This window comes from Mytilus edulis, chromosome 1, assembly GCF_963676685.1.
Source record: "Mytilus edulis chromosome 1, xbMytEdul2.2, whole genome shotgun sequence".
Lineage (NCBI taxonomy): Eukaryota > Metazoa > Mollusca > Bivalvia > Mytilida > Mytilidae > Mytilus > Mytilus edulis.
The window spans coordinates 121,787,783-121,803,345 of record NC_092344.1 but is presented as its reverse complement, the minus strand read 5'-3'; the positions used below and the strand labels follow the sequence as shown (position 1 = coordinate 121,803,345).

The 15,563-nt window shown below is 31.8% G+C and overlaps 2 protein-coding genes across 2 annotated transcripts in view; both read left to right on the top strand.

The window, feature by feature from the left end:
- Positions 1–2,897: 2,897 nt before the first annotated feature.
- The window catches only part of LOC139504660 (syntaxin-7-like), a 35,324-nt gene continuing 22,658 nt past the window's right edge, over positions 2,898–15,563 (top strand). Inside the window, exons 1-4 of the mRNA XM_071294694.1 lie at positions 2,898–2,995; positions 4,582–4,656; positions 6,011–6,080; positions 7,042–7,135. Of these exons, the coding sequence (XP_071150795.1) occupies positions 2,926–2,995; positions 4,582–4,656; positions 6,011–6,080; positions 7,042–7,135 (309 nt within the window). The 5' untranslated portion in view covers positions 2,898–2,925. The remainder of the gene's footprint in view (positions 2,996–4,581; positions 4,657–6,010; positions 6,081–7,041; positions 7,136–15,563) is intronic.
- Positions 11,088–15,362, top strand: LOC139520737 (uncharacterized). Its single transcript, XM_071313661.1, has 6 exons — positions 11,088–11,161; positions 11,598–11,635; positions 12,142–12,166; positions 13,381–13,479; positions 13,886–13,984; positions 15,178–15,362. The coding sequence occupies exons 1-6, from the start codon at positions 11,143–11,145 to the stop codon at positions 15,360–15,362; spliced, it is 465 nt and encodes a 154-aa protein (XP_071169762.1). The 5' UTR covers positions 11,088–11,142.

The following is a 15,563-nucleotide window of genomic DNA, read 5'->3' as shown; positions in this document are numbered from 1 at the left end:
AATACTTTTCGTCTTTTTTAGTTCTTTTACAATTCTAATTGTAGAAACGACTAGATACAGTAGATCTTTCAATCGTTCATCAACAATACATATATGCCATCACATAAATATAAACTTGTTAATAATGTTTAACTTAAAATAAAATAATTAGTGTTGTCAAATCATACACTTTTTCCTAACCGGTTACTTGGATAATCGTTCGACCGATTAACCGGTTAACCGGTAATTTAAGTTGGTGCTTGAAAGCCTTATCAATAGTACCCTACACATAGATAAGATGTGGTATGAGTGTCAATATGACAACCTTCCATCCAAGTCATAAATCTACGCTTATAAAATTGAAGTTTGTCCTTTGACATTATAAGGCTTGTCTGTGAGGATTCCTGGCGAAGTTAACCTTTTTAATTTTCGAATACACCGTATCAACTATAGCTTCAGATTGAAAAAAAAAAATATTGATCTCGTAGAATTGAATATGTCTGAAACCGATTATTCTTTCTTTTTCTCTTGTTGTCTCCGAAAATAGTGTGGAGTGTTTCAACTTGAAATGATTAATTATTAAAAAGAAGATGTGGTATGATTGCCAATGAGACAAGACAAGAAACCAAAATGACACAGAAATGAACAACTATAGGTCACCGTACAACATGTTTCTTTACTTTGTTTGCTTGTTTCTTTAAGAAAGTTACTCGTACTATCACGTATACATTGAGTACATTCACACTGGTTTGCATTTCACAATTTTTGAGTTAGTATTTTGTTTAAATTGAGCTCTAATTGAGTTTTTGTTTTTAGGATTAATAATAGCAATCAATATACTGAACATTTGATCTGTCAAATTAATAACCAAGACGACATTTTTTAAATAAAACATAACTATTTGTTGATTTCAATACAAATTTAAATTAAATCTATCAAAATTGAAAAAAGTCCGGTTAACCGGTTAGCGTTTTTGGTATTCGGTATGCGGTTGTTCGACCGGTTAACCTTTGACAACACTAAAAATAATACACGTGCACCTGTTGTGATTGTTGCCATTCTAAAAGTTTCGGGAGTTATCCTATGCGTTCGGAACACCGGTTGAAAATTCTAAAAGGGAAAAACAAAAAAGGAAAGGACTTAATAAATCCGGAATAGAGAGTTGAACTGATCTATTTTAATGTTCAATTCTTTGATTATGAGTATGTTCATACAGACCAAATCAATTGCCACGTACACGTTCAGGCAAAATGTTATTGAAATTCTGGAGGGTACTTACTGTGCACCTGTATAATTGTAGTTTTTCTTCCATCTGTTACGAAAAAAGTAAAATCACAAAACTACTGCACTCCGAGGAAAAGTTATAACGGAAAGTCCCTAATCAAATAGCAAAATCAAAAGCTCAAACATATCAAACGAATGGATAACAACTGTCATAATCCTGACTTAGTACAAGAATTTTTTTTTGTAGAAAATCGTGGGTTAAACCTGGTTTATGGCCAATTAAACCTCTTACTTTTATGGCAGTCGCGAAAAAGATAAAGATATAATGGGCTTTCGCATTGCAACATGATGCACCGGTATACATACAAGCTCAAATCTTAGATTTACTGAAAGCGACTATATATATATATATTTTCCATGATTTTTTAAACTTTTATATTTGCCTTCAATTAATTGGATGGCTCCGGATTTCCCGAAATTTTCTTAAATCAACAACATAATTTTCCATGATATATTTTTATTAATCTATTTGCCTTCCATAGGACCGATATGGAATTCCAGGTTTTTTTCTGAACCATATCCAAAATTTTCCAAAGATTTTTTCCCAACCCCATGTACCTTCTAATAGGGGGTATAGATTATTTCTGGAGTAGCCCCATTCTGTCCTACTACTGAAAATGGGTTTACAATTATCCTGCTGAACAAAGACCTTCCAACAAGCCGTATGAATATATAAGTGGATTTTATTTCAAAGTTTATACTGTTTCAGCTGTATCATACTCGGTTGGCCGACCCCACTATAACATGTTTAACCCCGTCGTTTTGTAGTTGCCTGTCCCAAGTCAGGAGCCTGGAATCCAGTGGTTGTCGTCTGTGTTACATATTTGTTTGTGTTTCTTTATTTAGTATATAAATTAGGCCGTTAGTTTTCTCGTTAGAATGTTTTACCATTTGTCAGTTCGGGACCTTTTATAGCTGAATATGCGGTATGATCTTGGATAATTGTTGAAGGCCGAACGGTTCCCTATAGTTGTTTATTTCTGTGTCAATTTGTTTCTTCAGTTGTGAAGAGTTTTCTCAATAACGATCATATCACATCTTCTGTGAAATCAAACAGACTTAGAATAATCAATTTGCATGTGGTCGTTATCTTTTATAACTATGTTTAAATCGGGGTTATATTACCATTTGCATTCTTCGGGGGTCATCTCAATGATTACTTAATGACATCTAGACTGTGACAAAAAAAGACAAAACATGCCGATACATATTATCGAGCCATCCATTGTTAATTGTTTTTTTATATATACTTTTTGTAATTCGAATACATTTTGTTTTGTTACGGCGCTTTATAAATTTTCACTTTTTCATTATTATGATAAGAAGAATAAACCACTGAAGTTGGTCACATTTCTAAAAAGAAAAAAAAAGATAAATATCAACTAGATTCATTTGTATGCTTGAACTGAACGATTAATATGTTGATACAGTAATCAGTTATTTTGTTTGAAGTGGGGATTTTTTTCCGGTACCTCCAGCTTCCTTTTCCAATAAACACCAACCACTAGGACAAAACCAATAGTACTAAAAGTGGCGTTTTCTCAATTTAATATCGGTACAGAGTATACCACTGGTATAAAGTTTGTTCAATTAAATATATATATTTAAATTGTCTTCCGGAAACTTGTTATCACATTTTGATAACATATTAAAAATATAAACATGACAGCGTATGGTCGAGGTTCCTTTGGTGCAGTAGGATTTACCCCCAACCAATATGTTATTAAGAAAGGTAAGATATCAAAAAATGAACATGACAGCGTATGGTCGAGGTTCCTTTGGTGAAGTCGGATTTACCCCCAGCCCATCTGTTATTAAGAAAGGTAAGATATCAAAAAATGAACATGACAGCGTATGGTCGAGGTTCCTTTGGTGGAGTAGGATTTACCTCTGACCAGACTGTTATAAAGAAAGGTAAGGTATACAAAAATATCAACATGACAGCGTATGGTCGTGGTTCCTTTGGCGGAGTAGGATTTACCCCCAACCAAACTGTTATTAAGGAAGGTAAGGTATACAAATATATCAACATGACAGCGTATGGTCGAGGTTCCTTGTGTGGAGTAGGATTTACCCCCGACCAGACTGTTATTAAGGAAGGTAAGGTATAAAATATATCAACATGACAGCGTATGGTCGAGGTTCCTTGTGTGGAGTAGGATTTACCCCCAACCAGACTGTTATTAAGGAAGGTAAGGTATAAAATATATCAACATGACAGCGTATGGTCGAGGTTCCTTTGGTGGAGTAGGATTTACCCCCAACCAAACTGTTATTAAGGAAGGTAAGGTATACAAATATATCAACATGACAGCGTATGGTCGAGGTTCCTTTGGTGGAGTAGGATTTACCCCCAACCAAACTGTTATTAAGGAAGGTAAGGTATACAAATATCAACATGACAGCGTATGGTCGAGGTTCCTTTGGTGGAGTAGGATTTACCCCCGACCAAACTGTTATTAAGGAAGGTAAGGTATACAAATAGTAGATCTTTTTTTGTAAATTCATTTCTACTATTTGTGATAAAATAATAAAAAAATCTGACATTAATTATCATATGCAAACATTCTGTAATTATACTGTAAATGTATGAATCAATATTGAATCTGTAATGAATGTGAGATGCAATCATTTGGAGGTATAGTAATTGATTTATTATTATTTCGGAAAACTTGAAATTATATCTATCTGCTGAACATTTGAAACAAACACTCTAACTTCATTTGATTTTATTTTTCTATTTTTACCGATACTTTAGATAATGCTTTTCAACAAACAAAAAAGAAAGTATTAGTAAAGTCTTTCCTTTTTCGAAAATGTGACAATAGTACTTGACACTTCATGAAGGAATTTGGCATGATATATAGCCCTTTCAAAGGTTTTGGAATAAATTTATGGTATGTATTTCGCCTTCTAAGCATCTGTCATCAAACTTTTCTTGTGACAGTGTGTAAGATTTTGTTGTTGAGAAGGAGTTTAAATGCGCTTATATATTAACCCGTTTATATGATATGATTCATTCACCAAAGCAATGCTGTTAGATTATTGCCCGTCCATATTTCAGAATAGTTGTTTAAACATATCTGTCGAATTATTTCAACCAGTGCATTATTTTGAAATAAACCTTTGATCGTTATTTGTACAAACATGTTGCCTCCTTTCTCTGTAGTATTTATCAATGCCGTTATCGTACACAGTAATGCATAATATTTTGCGCGCGCAAATAAAGGATAAAGATTATCAGTAATATGTACGAGGTTGTGTTCATCTTTTTAACTCTATACCATAATTGTCTACTACTTTTCTGTTATTTCATAGTTACCGAAGGAGAATCTGATTTTGACACATTATCAAAAACGATTGCACATAGTATACAGAACATTACACACAATGGTAAGTAAAGGCAACATATACTAGATATTAATTAGGTTTATTGGAATAAATAAAACATCAAAACAAGTCAATGAGTAGTAAGTAATTTTAAAAAACACAATATATGCAGTACACGATATGGAAAACTAGTAGACTTAGATTTCAATAGAAAATCAGAACCATAAGGTATTGCATTACAATTCAACAATAGTCAGGTACATGAAATCAATGGTACAACAGGTTACTGAAACTCAGTACATGAAATTAAGTCATACAACCTTTAAGATCAAAGAGAATATCATGGATTTGTTCCTAAAGCTTAAATACACAGTCAAAAAGAACCAAACTTAAATAAGAATAAGGATAAGGATATGCATTGTTGAAATAAACGGCCCTTAATGGACATGTATAATAAATGATTCAGTGTAGGATAATAGCCAAACATATAGTATTTGAAGTAAGACACTTAATCCCCCAAAAGTATTCTCCCTTTCTGAGTTGAATGAATACGATGATTAAACTACATTTGTTTTGTACATACAACATAGCATGGTTATCATAATTCATGAAAACAATACAAGGCTTTTAACTATATATAGTTAGATATGGTATGAGTGCCAATCAGACAACTCTCTTTATCTTACCCCCTATACATTTCTAGGAATATGATTGGTTAAAAGCGTCCTCGTGGAAACCGTGTATATTTAATATTAGGTTAGTTTGGAGGCGGGGCTTATTTCATACACGGTTAGTAGTGGAGTTACGTCCCTTTATATTTCATATAAGGTAATTAGGAGGCGGGGTTTATTTCATACACGGTTAGTGTTGGTGTTACGTCCCTTTAGAAAAACAAAACAGTACTGAGAAAAAATCTTAAAGGTTTCAACAGACGAAGAAAGTGATGATAAAGTGAAATAAATTTATAAAACACATTTAAATCTAACAAGTTGTCATTGTTGGCATATGTTTTTGTAGTATCGAAGGAAGTAGTTTCTTAATCATGTTAATGCTAACTGTATTGAAGACTTTCTCATTTTGATAGGTCACTAGTCTAAATTTTACACGTGAAGATAGTCGGTAAGATAAATTCGTTACATAGTGTGCTAGTGACGTAATACGGTATATATAGAGTCAGTAAAGTCCATATATACCGTATTAGGTCATATGATAACTAATAATCCAAGTTATAATTTATAAAAGTAAACCATTATAAGTCAAAAAACGGTCTTCAACACGGAGCCTTGGTTCACACTGACAAACAAGCTACAAAGGGCCACCGAAATTACTAGTGTAAAATCATTCAAATACATTCAGTTTATTCATTTAATGAATTGTATAAATACAAGTAATATATATTCAAGTTGTTTATATCTAGTATCTCAGATCCAGAAGTTAATCAGTCGTATTGGAACCAAGAAGGATTCACAGGAGACCAGAGATAAAGTGTAAGTATTTATAAAAAGTAAAATAACAAAAAAAACGAACTCCGAGGAAAATTCAAAACGGAAAATCAAATGGCAAATTCAAATGATAAAACACATCAAACGAATGAACAACAACTGTCATATTTCTGACTTGGTACAAGCATTCTCATATGTTGAAAATGGTATATTGAACCTGGTTTTATGGTTTTATAGTTAAATTGCATGTTATTTCCAGTTTATTTTATATCAATGCATACAGGAAAATGAAGTATATGAAAACATGTTATAAACATCCAGAACGGTTTATGCAGGAAATAAAAGTTAAAGAGGACCAGTGGGCGTAATTCATTGACAAGAACATAACGCGGTTGAAAAAGAATAACTGTTACAACGAAATAAAAAAAGAAATAATAGTATATAGATAACACATAGCTGAAAGGGTGATAGAGCAGATTGTTACCCCGAGAAAACATTGTCAACCGCGGCGAAGCCAAGGTTGATAATGCTTTTCGAGGGGTACCAATATCACCCTCTCAACTATGTGTTATTTAATTTATTATACTGAATGTCCTATCATTATTGCCTTTTACAGATTAATTTCATTATAGCCATGTGATAAGAGTAAATTAACACCTTCGTATAATCCAATCAAAATATGGCATTTTAATGTGAAATATAATAATATAAGATATTTAATAATTAAAGAACAATAACGATAAATAGGCAACTCAGTTGAGAATGCAACTTGAAATTAAAGAAAAGTACAAATTTATAAACTAGATAGGATATGTCAATTCCTACAAAAATATGAATAAAGCAATAGTTTACATACTATATACGTTTAAGAAAAGGAAAGTGACCCGGGTTTTATGTGTACATTTCCTGTTTATAAATCACATTGACATTTACACATGCATTATTACGCCTCTCATTTTTTTGTGTGTATTTTTCTTAAGTTTATAAATGTGACTTACGCTTTTAGGCATCGGTTAACTCACTATACCAATCAGTTGGCAAAAGAAACTACTGCAAATCTGAAAAGATTTTCTCGGTTAAAGGTACCCCCTTCAGACGAGGTAAATATAAAGACAAGTTTTTAACAAACATATTACCCCTTTAAACAGTATTGTGCAGTTCTACCCTTAAACAGATTATAACAGTTACACATCAGTACGGGAAGGACATTTTAGGATAGAACATGATATTCTGAAAGTTCCACTCTAGAACATTAGTGAACAGTTTATTCCCTAGAACAATTTACGATGGTTCACCTGTCCAAGGATCAAATAGTGTAGATCATCAAGATGTTCGAATAAACATATTTCTATACTGCTAAATATTCTTCATTCTACAGTAAAATGTAATCTTCAAAAATATTTTGTGTTGAGATATATTCAACCAGTGTTATCAATCAGATGTGGATTCTTCAAAAGTCTACTGCTAAATCTTTAACCTTAATCTCTGCAGCGTCATTACGTGTAAGACCTTTCAATTTTTTACTCTTAACACTACTATTCCTGGTGTTTAATTGAAAGATCGACTTCACCATATAATTAAACAGAACTTATTCTATGAAAATGGGAACCGTAGATATAATTTTCTTTTTTTGAGTTATAATATTTTGTGAAGAACCAAACTGATTCTATCAGAAAATATACCGAAGTTAATTTTATCAAAATGCTGAACTTTTTTATGGACAATATATTTTTTGGGGTTTGTAGGATTGATATTTCAACAGATAATCGGTATTTCAATGGGTATTAATTGTGCACCGCTATTTGCCAATTTGTTTTTGTAAAATGAAGCAGAATTCTTTCAGAACCTTCTAAAAGACAAAAGGAAAAAGCGCCTTGCAAAATTCTTACTTTTTTTCCCCATATATATTTATATTGTCCTCACACTCAATGATCCATATTTTAGTCAGTACTTGCATTTAATATATCCCAGTGAACTTGAGATTAAGGATATTACTGAATATAGTTATCAAAGGTACCAGGATTATAATTTAGTACGCCAGACGCGCGTTTCGTCTACATAAGACTGCTTTATACATTGATGTTTTCCTCATTATTGACATAGATGGACGTCTTCATATCTATGACAAACGGGATGATTTCCTAACAGTAACATACACTCTGACCCGTCGTATGGTGTTTACATATAATTGATACGTTATGCTCGTGCATGTTCACACTATAAGGATTTCATATACAGGAGTTTGCTCTTTACGCGGAGCTGCCCCAACAGCGTTATGATTACACATGACACCCCGTACTTTTTTTGGACACTATCACGAATTGGTTGATCTATACGATGTGTCTATGTTAATACTAATAGGTATCAAAGGTACCAGGATTATAATTTAATAATTATCAACGACATTTGTTCTGGTAAGTTCCGAACGTGAAATACTCCCGCGCATGTCTGTCTGGCGAGTGTGAATTATTCCCATTGATATACGATGTGTCTCAACATTCATGTATTTAATTATTTTTTTCAACATGATTAAATATTTATTTCAAATATTGGCTTGTTACAATATCATTCAGGAGTCCAAGCTCCTCCTGATGTTCCCTGTTACAATCCACTAATCACTCAGGGTAGTGAATAGTTGTAAAATACATATTACATTTGTATAGCAAATATATATTAAATAATATCACTTAGTATGACTATTCATATGTTTTCTAATAGTTGCTAAAAAATTACTTTTAATTTTCAAACATACTCTTCTATTAAACTCATTGAGAAAAATTGAGAAAACATTGACATTTTTCGTCTTTTGATCAGATATGTAATAGGCTTTGTAAATTGAAAAACCAACAATTGTTAGAAAATAGTTAAAGTCAAAATATTCTTCGTTAGAAGTTTTATATCCAAATACCAAGTGTCTTAGTTTTATCTTAACCGTTATTTTACTGTTCTTTAAAACTTCATCTATTTTATTCCAAAAAAGTTTTAAATATGGACACAATATAAATAAGTGATCATAATCCTCTTCTTGTGAACAAAAATTACAAGAACTATTGGTTACAATTTTCCACCTGCATAAAAGTTTCTTTGTAGGTAGAATATGTTGTAGTAATTTCCATCTAAAAATTTTAAGTTTATTTTCTTTTAAATATCTTAATAAAAAATTATTTAAATTGTTTTGATATAACACATCATCTATATTAAATATACGTAGCCATTTTTGGGGTCCAATAGTTGGTTAAAAATTTTTATTTATCAGAGACTTGTATAAAAGTTTATTTGATAGTGATTTTAATTTTATAGGTAAACCTTCTAATATAAATTGGTTTCTTTTTATATTAACAATACTTTTTACAGAGTTTTCTGATCTTAAAATTGCTGCCCAATCTTTTGGTATTGATCTCTTTACTAAATTAATTTCAGCTATCCTGTTTGATTTATTTTTAAGTTTATTTAAAATGATGTCTTGAGAAATACAGCCTTTTTCATCTATGATATCATTTATATAAATGAGATCGCTTTTAATCCCATTTTTTAAAAATATAGCTTTATTTTCAAATTTAATAAATTTATTGTTCCATAATATTTGCTTTCTTATATCTGCAAATGTATCTGTTTTTTTTGTTAGACCTCCACCAGTTAATTTCCAACATTTTATGATATTTTTATAAAAATCTGGGATGTGTTCAATGCTTTCGTCTGGCTTATCCCCACTGTTTGTCTGAAACACTAACCAATTTGACCCAAAATTATAAAAGTAGTGCTGAGGTATAATTTTCCAACCTCCTTCACAATCGTTTACTAATCTTTTTACCCAAATAGCCTTTAAAGCAGTGAAATAACTCCTTATATCTATCATATCCAATCCCCCTTTTCATATGGACCAATAATTGAATTTCTTTTTACTTTATCTGGTTTATTATCCCAAACAAATTTAAAACAACTTTTTTCTATTTCTTTTAAATATTTCCCTGGAACTATGCAGGCAGATCCCACAAAAGTAAAAATGGGCACAATTAGTGTTTTGATTATCAAAATTTTCCCCAAAATAGTAAGATTTCTTTTTTGCCAAGAACAAAATAATTTATTCATCTTTTCAATTCTATTTTCCCAATTTAATTTTTCACATTCCTCCCTACAATGCCCAAAGTATATGCCAATTTACCATGTATTTAATTATGATTTTTCTTTTCTAAGTCCGTTCAGCCACTGATACAGTTTGTGGTTTAAATTCTTTATTTTCGATAGATATGCTAAGGCTTTTCTACCTCAGGAATAGATTACCTTAATTAGCTGTATTTGGCAAACCCTTTAGGAATATTTGGTCCCCAATGCTGTCCAACTTTGCGTAAATACGAAATTTCAATCCTGGTATCTATGATGAGTTTATTTTCAACCACTGGTTCCATGTCACTGCTGGTGGAGTTTTAATTCCCCAACTGTATCACCAGCCCAGAAGTCCGCTCTTCTGTGTTGACTTGAGTTATCATTCATATGGTCATCATTATACGAAATGCGCGTCTGGCGTAAATATAAAGTGCAAACCTGGTATCTATGATGAGTTTATTTTCACATATGTCAGTTTAGTCGAGTAACTCATGGTTCGTCTACAGTGTTTTTGTATTAATAGTTCTCAGGTGTATTTACTGTTTGATCTTACATGATCTCGCCTTATATTACACTTATTCTGTTTTTATTTTCTAAATGTATGTGAATGTTATGATAAAAAGACCAGCTAATTCATTTATATCATTTTAAGTTTAAAGCAAATATAGACGTTTTTGTTTATACGCAGTTTACATTTAGAATAAAACCAACATGGTTAGAAAATAAAAATGATATTACACCATTACAAACATAATTCCATTTTAATATTCTTGTACATGTCAATAAATTAATTCCTTTTTATTTATTAGTTTACCTGTGATAATTTTAACTTCACAAAAACTGCGTCACTTTTTGTAGCGTTGAAACATTCATGTGACTCACAGTTCATACTTCGTTTAGTGTGCTGTCATAATTTCATGGGAGGTGTCCATTGTTATTTTGTGGTTTACATGTTCACTGGTATTAAAGAGATAATGGTAACTGCAATTACGATTATCCCAATATGGCGACGGTAGATACAGGTAAAATCTTTACACTCATTTTTCTTAAATGTAGCATGCTTTTGTCAATAGTTACTCAGCTGCAAGGTTTATCTATACCATTACATCATATTTGAATCGTAAAGGTGCACTGGAATTGTTTAAGCGCTTTGAAAATTGCCGTCGAAAAATTCGGTATGATAATCGTAACTCTATATTTTTTTTCTTCTTTGATAATCGTAATTTTCTTTATCGGATAATAGTAACTGAAACATAATAAATGTGTCTTTCAGTATTTCAATGGTATTTTGTGTATTCAAATGAAAATGTCAGGTTTAACGATGACATAAACGCATATTTAAATAAATGAAGAAACTTACAGGTTAATATCTAGGACAAATTTACCTATATATATATATCTATTTATAACTGACAACAATATGCATAACCTTTTGATATATACATGTACCTGTTAAAGATATGGAAAATGAAGCAGCTGTAGAGTCAGATATTGTGGTAAGTAGATATTTTTATTTTTTTCGAAGTTTTAATGTTGTGTGCGCGTTTAAATTCATATTTGTTTGTTTGGTTTTGTTTGTTTGTTTGGGTTTATTTTTATTTTTTTTTTTGGGGGGGGGGTGAGATAGATAAGCTATATCCCATATCCCAAAAGTGCAATCCTTTCAATTCATTGCTCAAAATGAAAGTCACGTATACCACATTTTCATATGTCATATATATGTTTTGCCTCCAATATCACGTTTATACTAAAATTCTGCGCGAAATGAACAATAGTTTCCGTCAATAACTTTATAACTGCACTATCGGATTTAACAGTTGATACTTTTATCGGTAGATATGAGTGTTCATATTTCCCTTTTCTTTATAATTCAATAAATATAGCCGTCCGTCTTTTTTCCCTTGGATTCACTTTTTTCTATTTTAATTATACTGATACACATGTAATATATGATTTTAAAAATTAAATTCAAATGTTTTGATCAAATACCCATGTATTTTAGGACGTTTCTTTGAACAGTGTGGATGGTAAAGGATCTAGAATAGTTACAGTTTATTGTTACTTTTGTTTATTGTTTCTTTTTTATTGTTACTTTTGTTTTTTTGTTTTTATTAGCCTTACCTATAGTCTTACGAAGCTTTTGACAGACTGAAAAAAAACACACACATAAATATGTATATTGATAAATTACATCAGAAGGCATAACATGTACATCATCACAGTCGGGACTTGTTTAAGTACAAAGATTTTTATAGATTTTACAACAAATAGTTTGTGCTTCAGAAAAATGCATGACAATTAGGTAAGGCTAAATTTTGTTTTCATTTAATAGAAAAGTACTTATTATATGGCAAGTATGCAAATACAAAAATGTTCCTTGTTTAGTACCTTCAATATTTTTCTCTACAATATCTTCCATGCATATGTATGCAGCATACTTTTCATATACCGAGTATTTATGAATTTTTGAATTAGTTTGTTTCTAATATTGCGGAATGTACGTTATTTTATTCTCCACTTTGCAGTCATTCTTCGAATAAGTATTTTTTGTAAGACAATTTAAAGCCACATCAATTTTATTTCTTGATTTTCGGGCTTTTGGCCAAACTATTAGGGAACACAAATCCATGTTTGTCAATGAACTCCAAGTTACTCAATTTCATAATACACAAAGAAACCCAACCTTTCTCTATTCTTATATAGCATTAAAGGAGGTCATATTGTTATAATTCAAAATTAAATTTGTGTTGTTTATAGTTATTTTCTGATATATCGAAATTTCAGTGACAGTCATAAAGTAGCTAATATGAAAAAAGAAGATATGGTATGATTCACAACGAGACAACTTTCCACAAGAGACCAACATGACTCAGATATTAACAAAAATACGTCACCGTACGGCCTTTAATAATGAGCAAAGCCCATACCGCATAGTCAGCTATAAAAGGCTCCGAAACAGTGACAATGTGAAACACTTTAAGACGAGAAAACTAACGGCATTATTTATCAAAAAAAAAATATTGAACAAAAGCATTGTATAGTATGTATGGACCAAACAACATTTAACACTTTCAAAATCCTGAATTAAATAGAATAACACACGATATTTGTTTTTAATTCTAAACATGAAGAGATCATGACGACGTTTAAAAAAATTATATAATCAGCATGAACAGTGTGACATGTCTAAAATTGTGCCTTTAGAATTGAGTGAAATACTTAGTTATTTAATTTTCGACAGGTCTTCCAGGACAATCAAATGTATCAGCACTTGAAGGGTCAATCTTAGTGATTAATAGTCCAAAATGTTCAAGTACACCAACAAAAGAAGTTAACGAAGGCAAGTATAGGTGCATGCAACTGAAAGACTTAATTTGACCTTTACACAAAAAAGACATAGGTTTTAAATATTTCACTTGTTCATTTATTTAGATATTTCACATTTGATTTTTTAAAGTATGACAGCTGTCAGCTTTTAATAGTATTAATGTCTTTCAAAAAGGTGTAACCCTTTTTTCTATCTCGTCCTGAATATGCATGACATATAATTGCCACTGGACGTTAAGCAACCAACACTCAATCAATGAATCTCTTTATTCTCTCAAGTTCTTATTTTAAATAGAATAACACACGAGATTTCTTTTTAATTCTAAACATGAAGAGATTATGACGACTTTTTTGTTTTACTTTTAAAAGTTTTAATCAGAGTGAGATGTAACCACATTCATTTATTTTATTTTCGACAGGTCTTCCAGGACAATCAAATGTATCAGCACTTGAAGGGTCAATCTTAGTGATTAGTAGTCCAAAATGTTCAAGTACACCAAAAAAAAAAGTTAATGAAGGCAAGTATTTAGGTGCAAGCAACTGAAAGACTTACGTTGATCTTTTACACAAAAAAAACCAGTGTTTTTTTTAAATATTTCACTTGTTCTTCTATTTAGTTATCTTATATATACATTAATTTTTAGTTGACCTGATCCAAAGGGCCAAGTAAGCTTTTCTCATCACTTGCTGTCCGTCGTCCGTCAACTTTTACAAAAATCTTCTCTTTTGAAACTACTGAGACAAAATTTAAACAAACTTTGCCACAATCAGTACTATGGTATGCAGTTTAAAATGTGTGCGATAACCCCGCCAACCAACATGGCCATTATGGCTAAACATAGAAAATTGGGGGTAAAATGCAGTTATTGACTTATATCTCTGAAACTAAACCGTTAAGGGCAAATATGAAAGGGACAAACATTTTCAGCAGATAAAAATATATCTGCCTTGAAATTTGCACAGGAATCAGACAAGCCGTGGTTGGGTTGCTGGATTAATTGTAAGGAAATTTTGCAGTTTTTGTCGAGCCTGCGACTTAAGTGTCAGAAAGCTCGTCATAGGGATAGTGATCCGGTAGCAGTGGCGTTATCTGAGTTATTAAAAGCTTTATATTGTAGAAGGGGGAGGGCCTGGATGCTTCATACTTTGTATATGGTTGCCTTATGTAACGAAGCTTGACCTTATTTCATATATTTGGTATATGCATACCTTGCAAGGCCCTCATGCCCGTCATACAGTTTTCACTTGACCTCGACCTCATTTCATGGACCAGTGAACAATAAGCAAAAGGTCTAGTATATTTGGTGTATGACCGGACTGTTAAATGTACATGTTGAACTGGCAGATGTCATCTGACCTTGACCTCATTTTCATGGTTCATTGCTTAGTGCTTAGTTTTCTTGGTTAATGTTTAGTTTATGTGACATCGCCGTGAGAAAGCTTTATATTTATCAACTTATTATCAATGATGAGTAAACAAAGCGAGACATTTCAGCGTGTGAACTCTTGTTGGTTATTACCGTGAAAACTATTATAGATACAGATAAAAAGTAAACAGCAATAATGTTCCACAAACTTAGATCTACAAATAAGTTCGCTTATCAAATGGTCAATTGCCCCCATTTCGGAGTTCAAGTAACGATTCTCTATATAGGAAATGGCAAAATGTTGATTTGTGCTTTTATTAATAATTTGTTTTATTTTTTTGCAGCTAAACATGTATGTGAGAAATGCGGCAAAATGTTCACAAGTCCAAGTGGAAGGAAAGACCATTTTGTCAGAGTACACGATGACAAACCAAGATACAGGTGTTCTACATGTAGCCAGGGTTTCATGACAAGGACATTGTATCTATCCCATGTACTCATGCACGGAAAGGTAAATTCAGAATTATAAATATACCAAATATTTATATATATATATAATTTAGCTGATCTGTAACAATAACATCTTCATGCCTTATATATCATGTACTGTAGTACGCCGCTAGATTAAAACTGACGAGTAAAGGTAACACACGCCCACTGAAAGCTTTATTTTGTAGAGCCCAGGTGGTCGTGTGGTCTAGCGGGACGGCTGCAGTGCAGGCGATTTGGT

What these genes read in the sequence shown, in the direction of transcription:
- LOC139520737 (XM_071313661.1), top strand. An exon ending in TTCTTTGAACAGTGTGGATG is followed by an intron (nt 12,167 to 13,380) that starts GTAAAGGATCTA and finishes AATTTTCGACAG; the next exon opens with GTCTTCCAGGACAATCAAAT. An exon ending in AAAAAAAAAAGTTAATGAAG is followed by an intron (nt 13,985 to 15,177) that starts GCAAGTATTTAG and finishes ATTTTTTTGCAG; the next exon opens with CTAAACATGTATGTGAGAAA.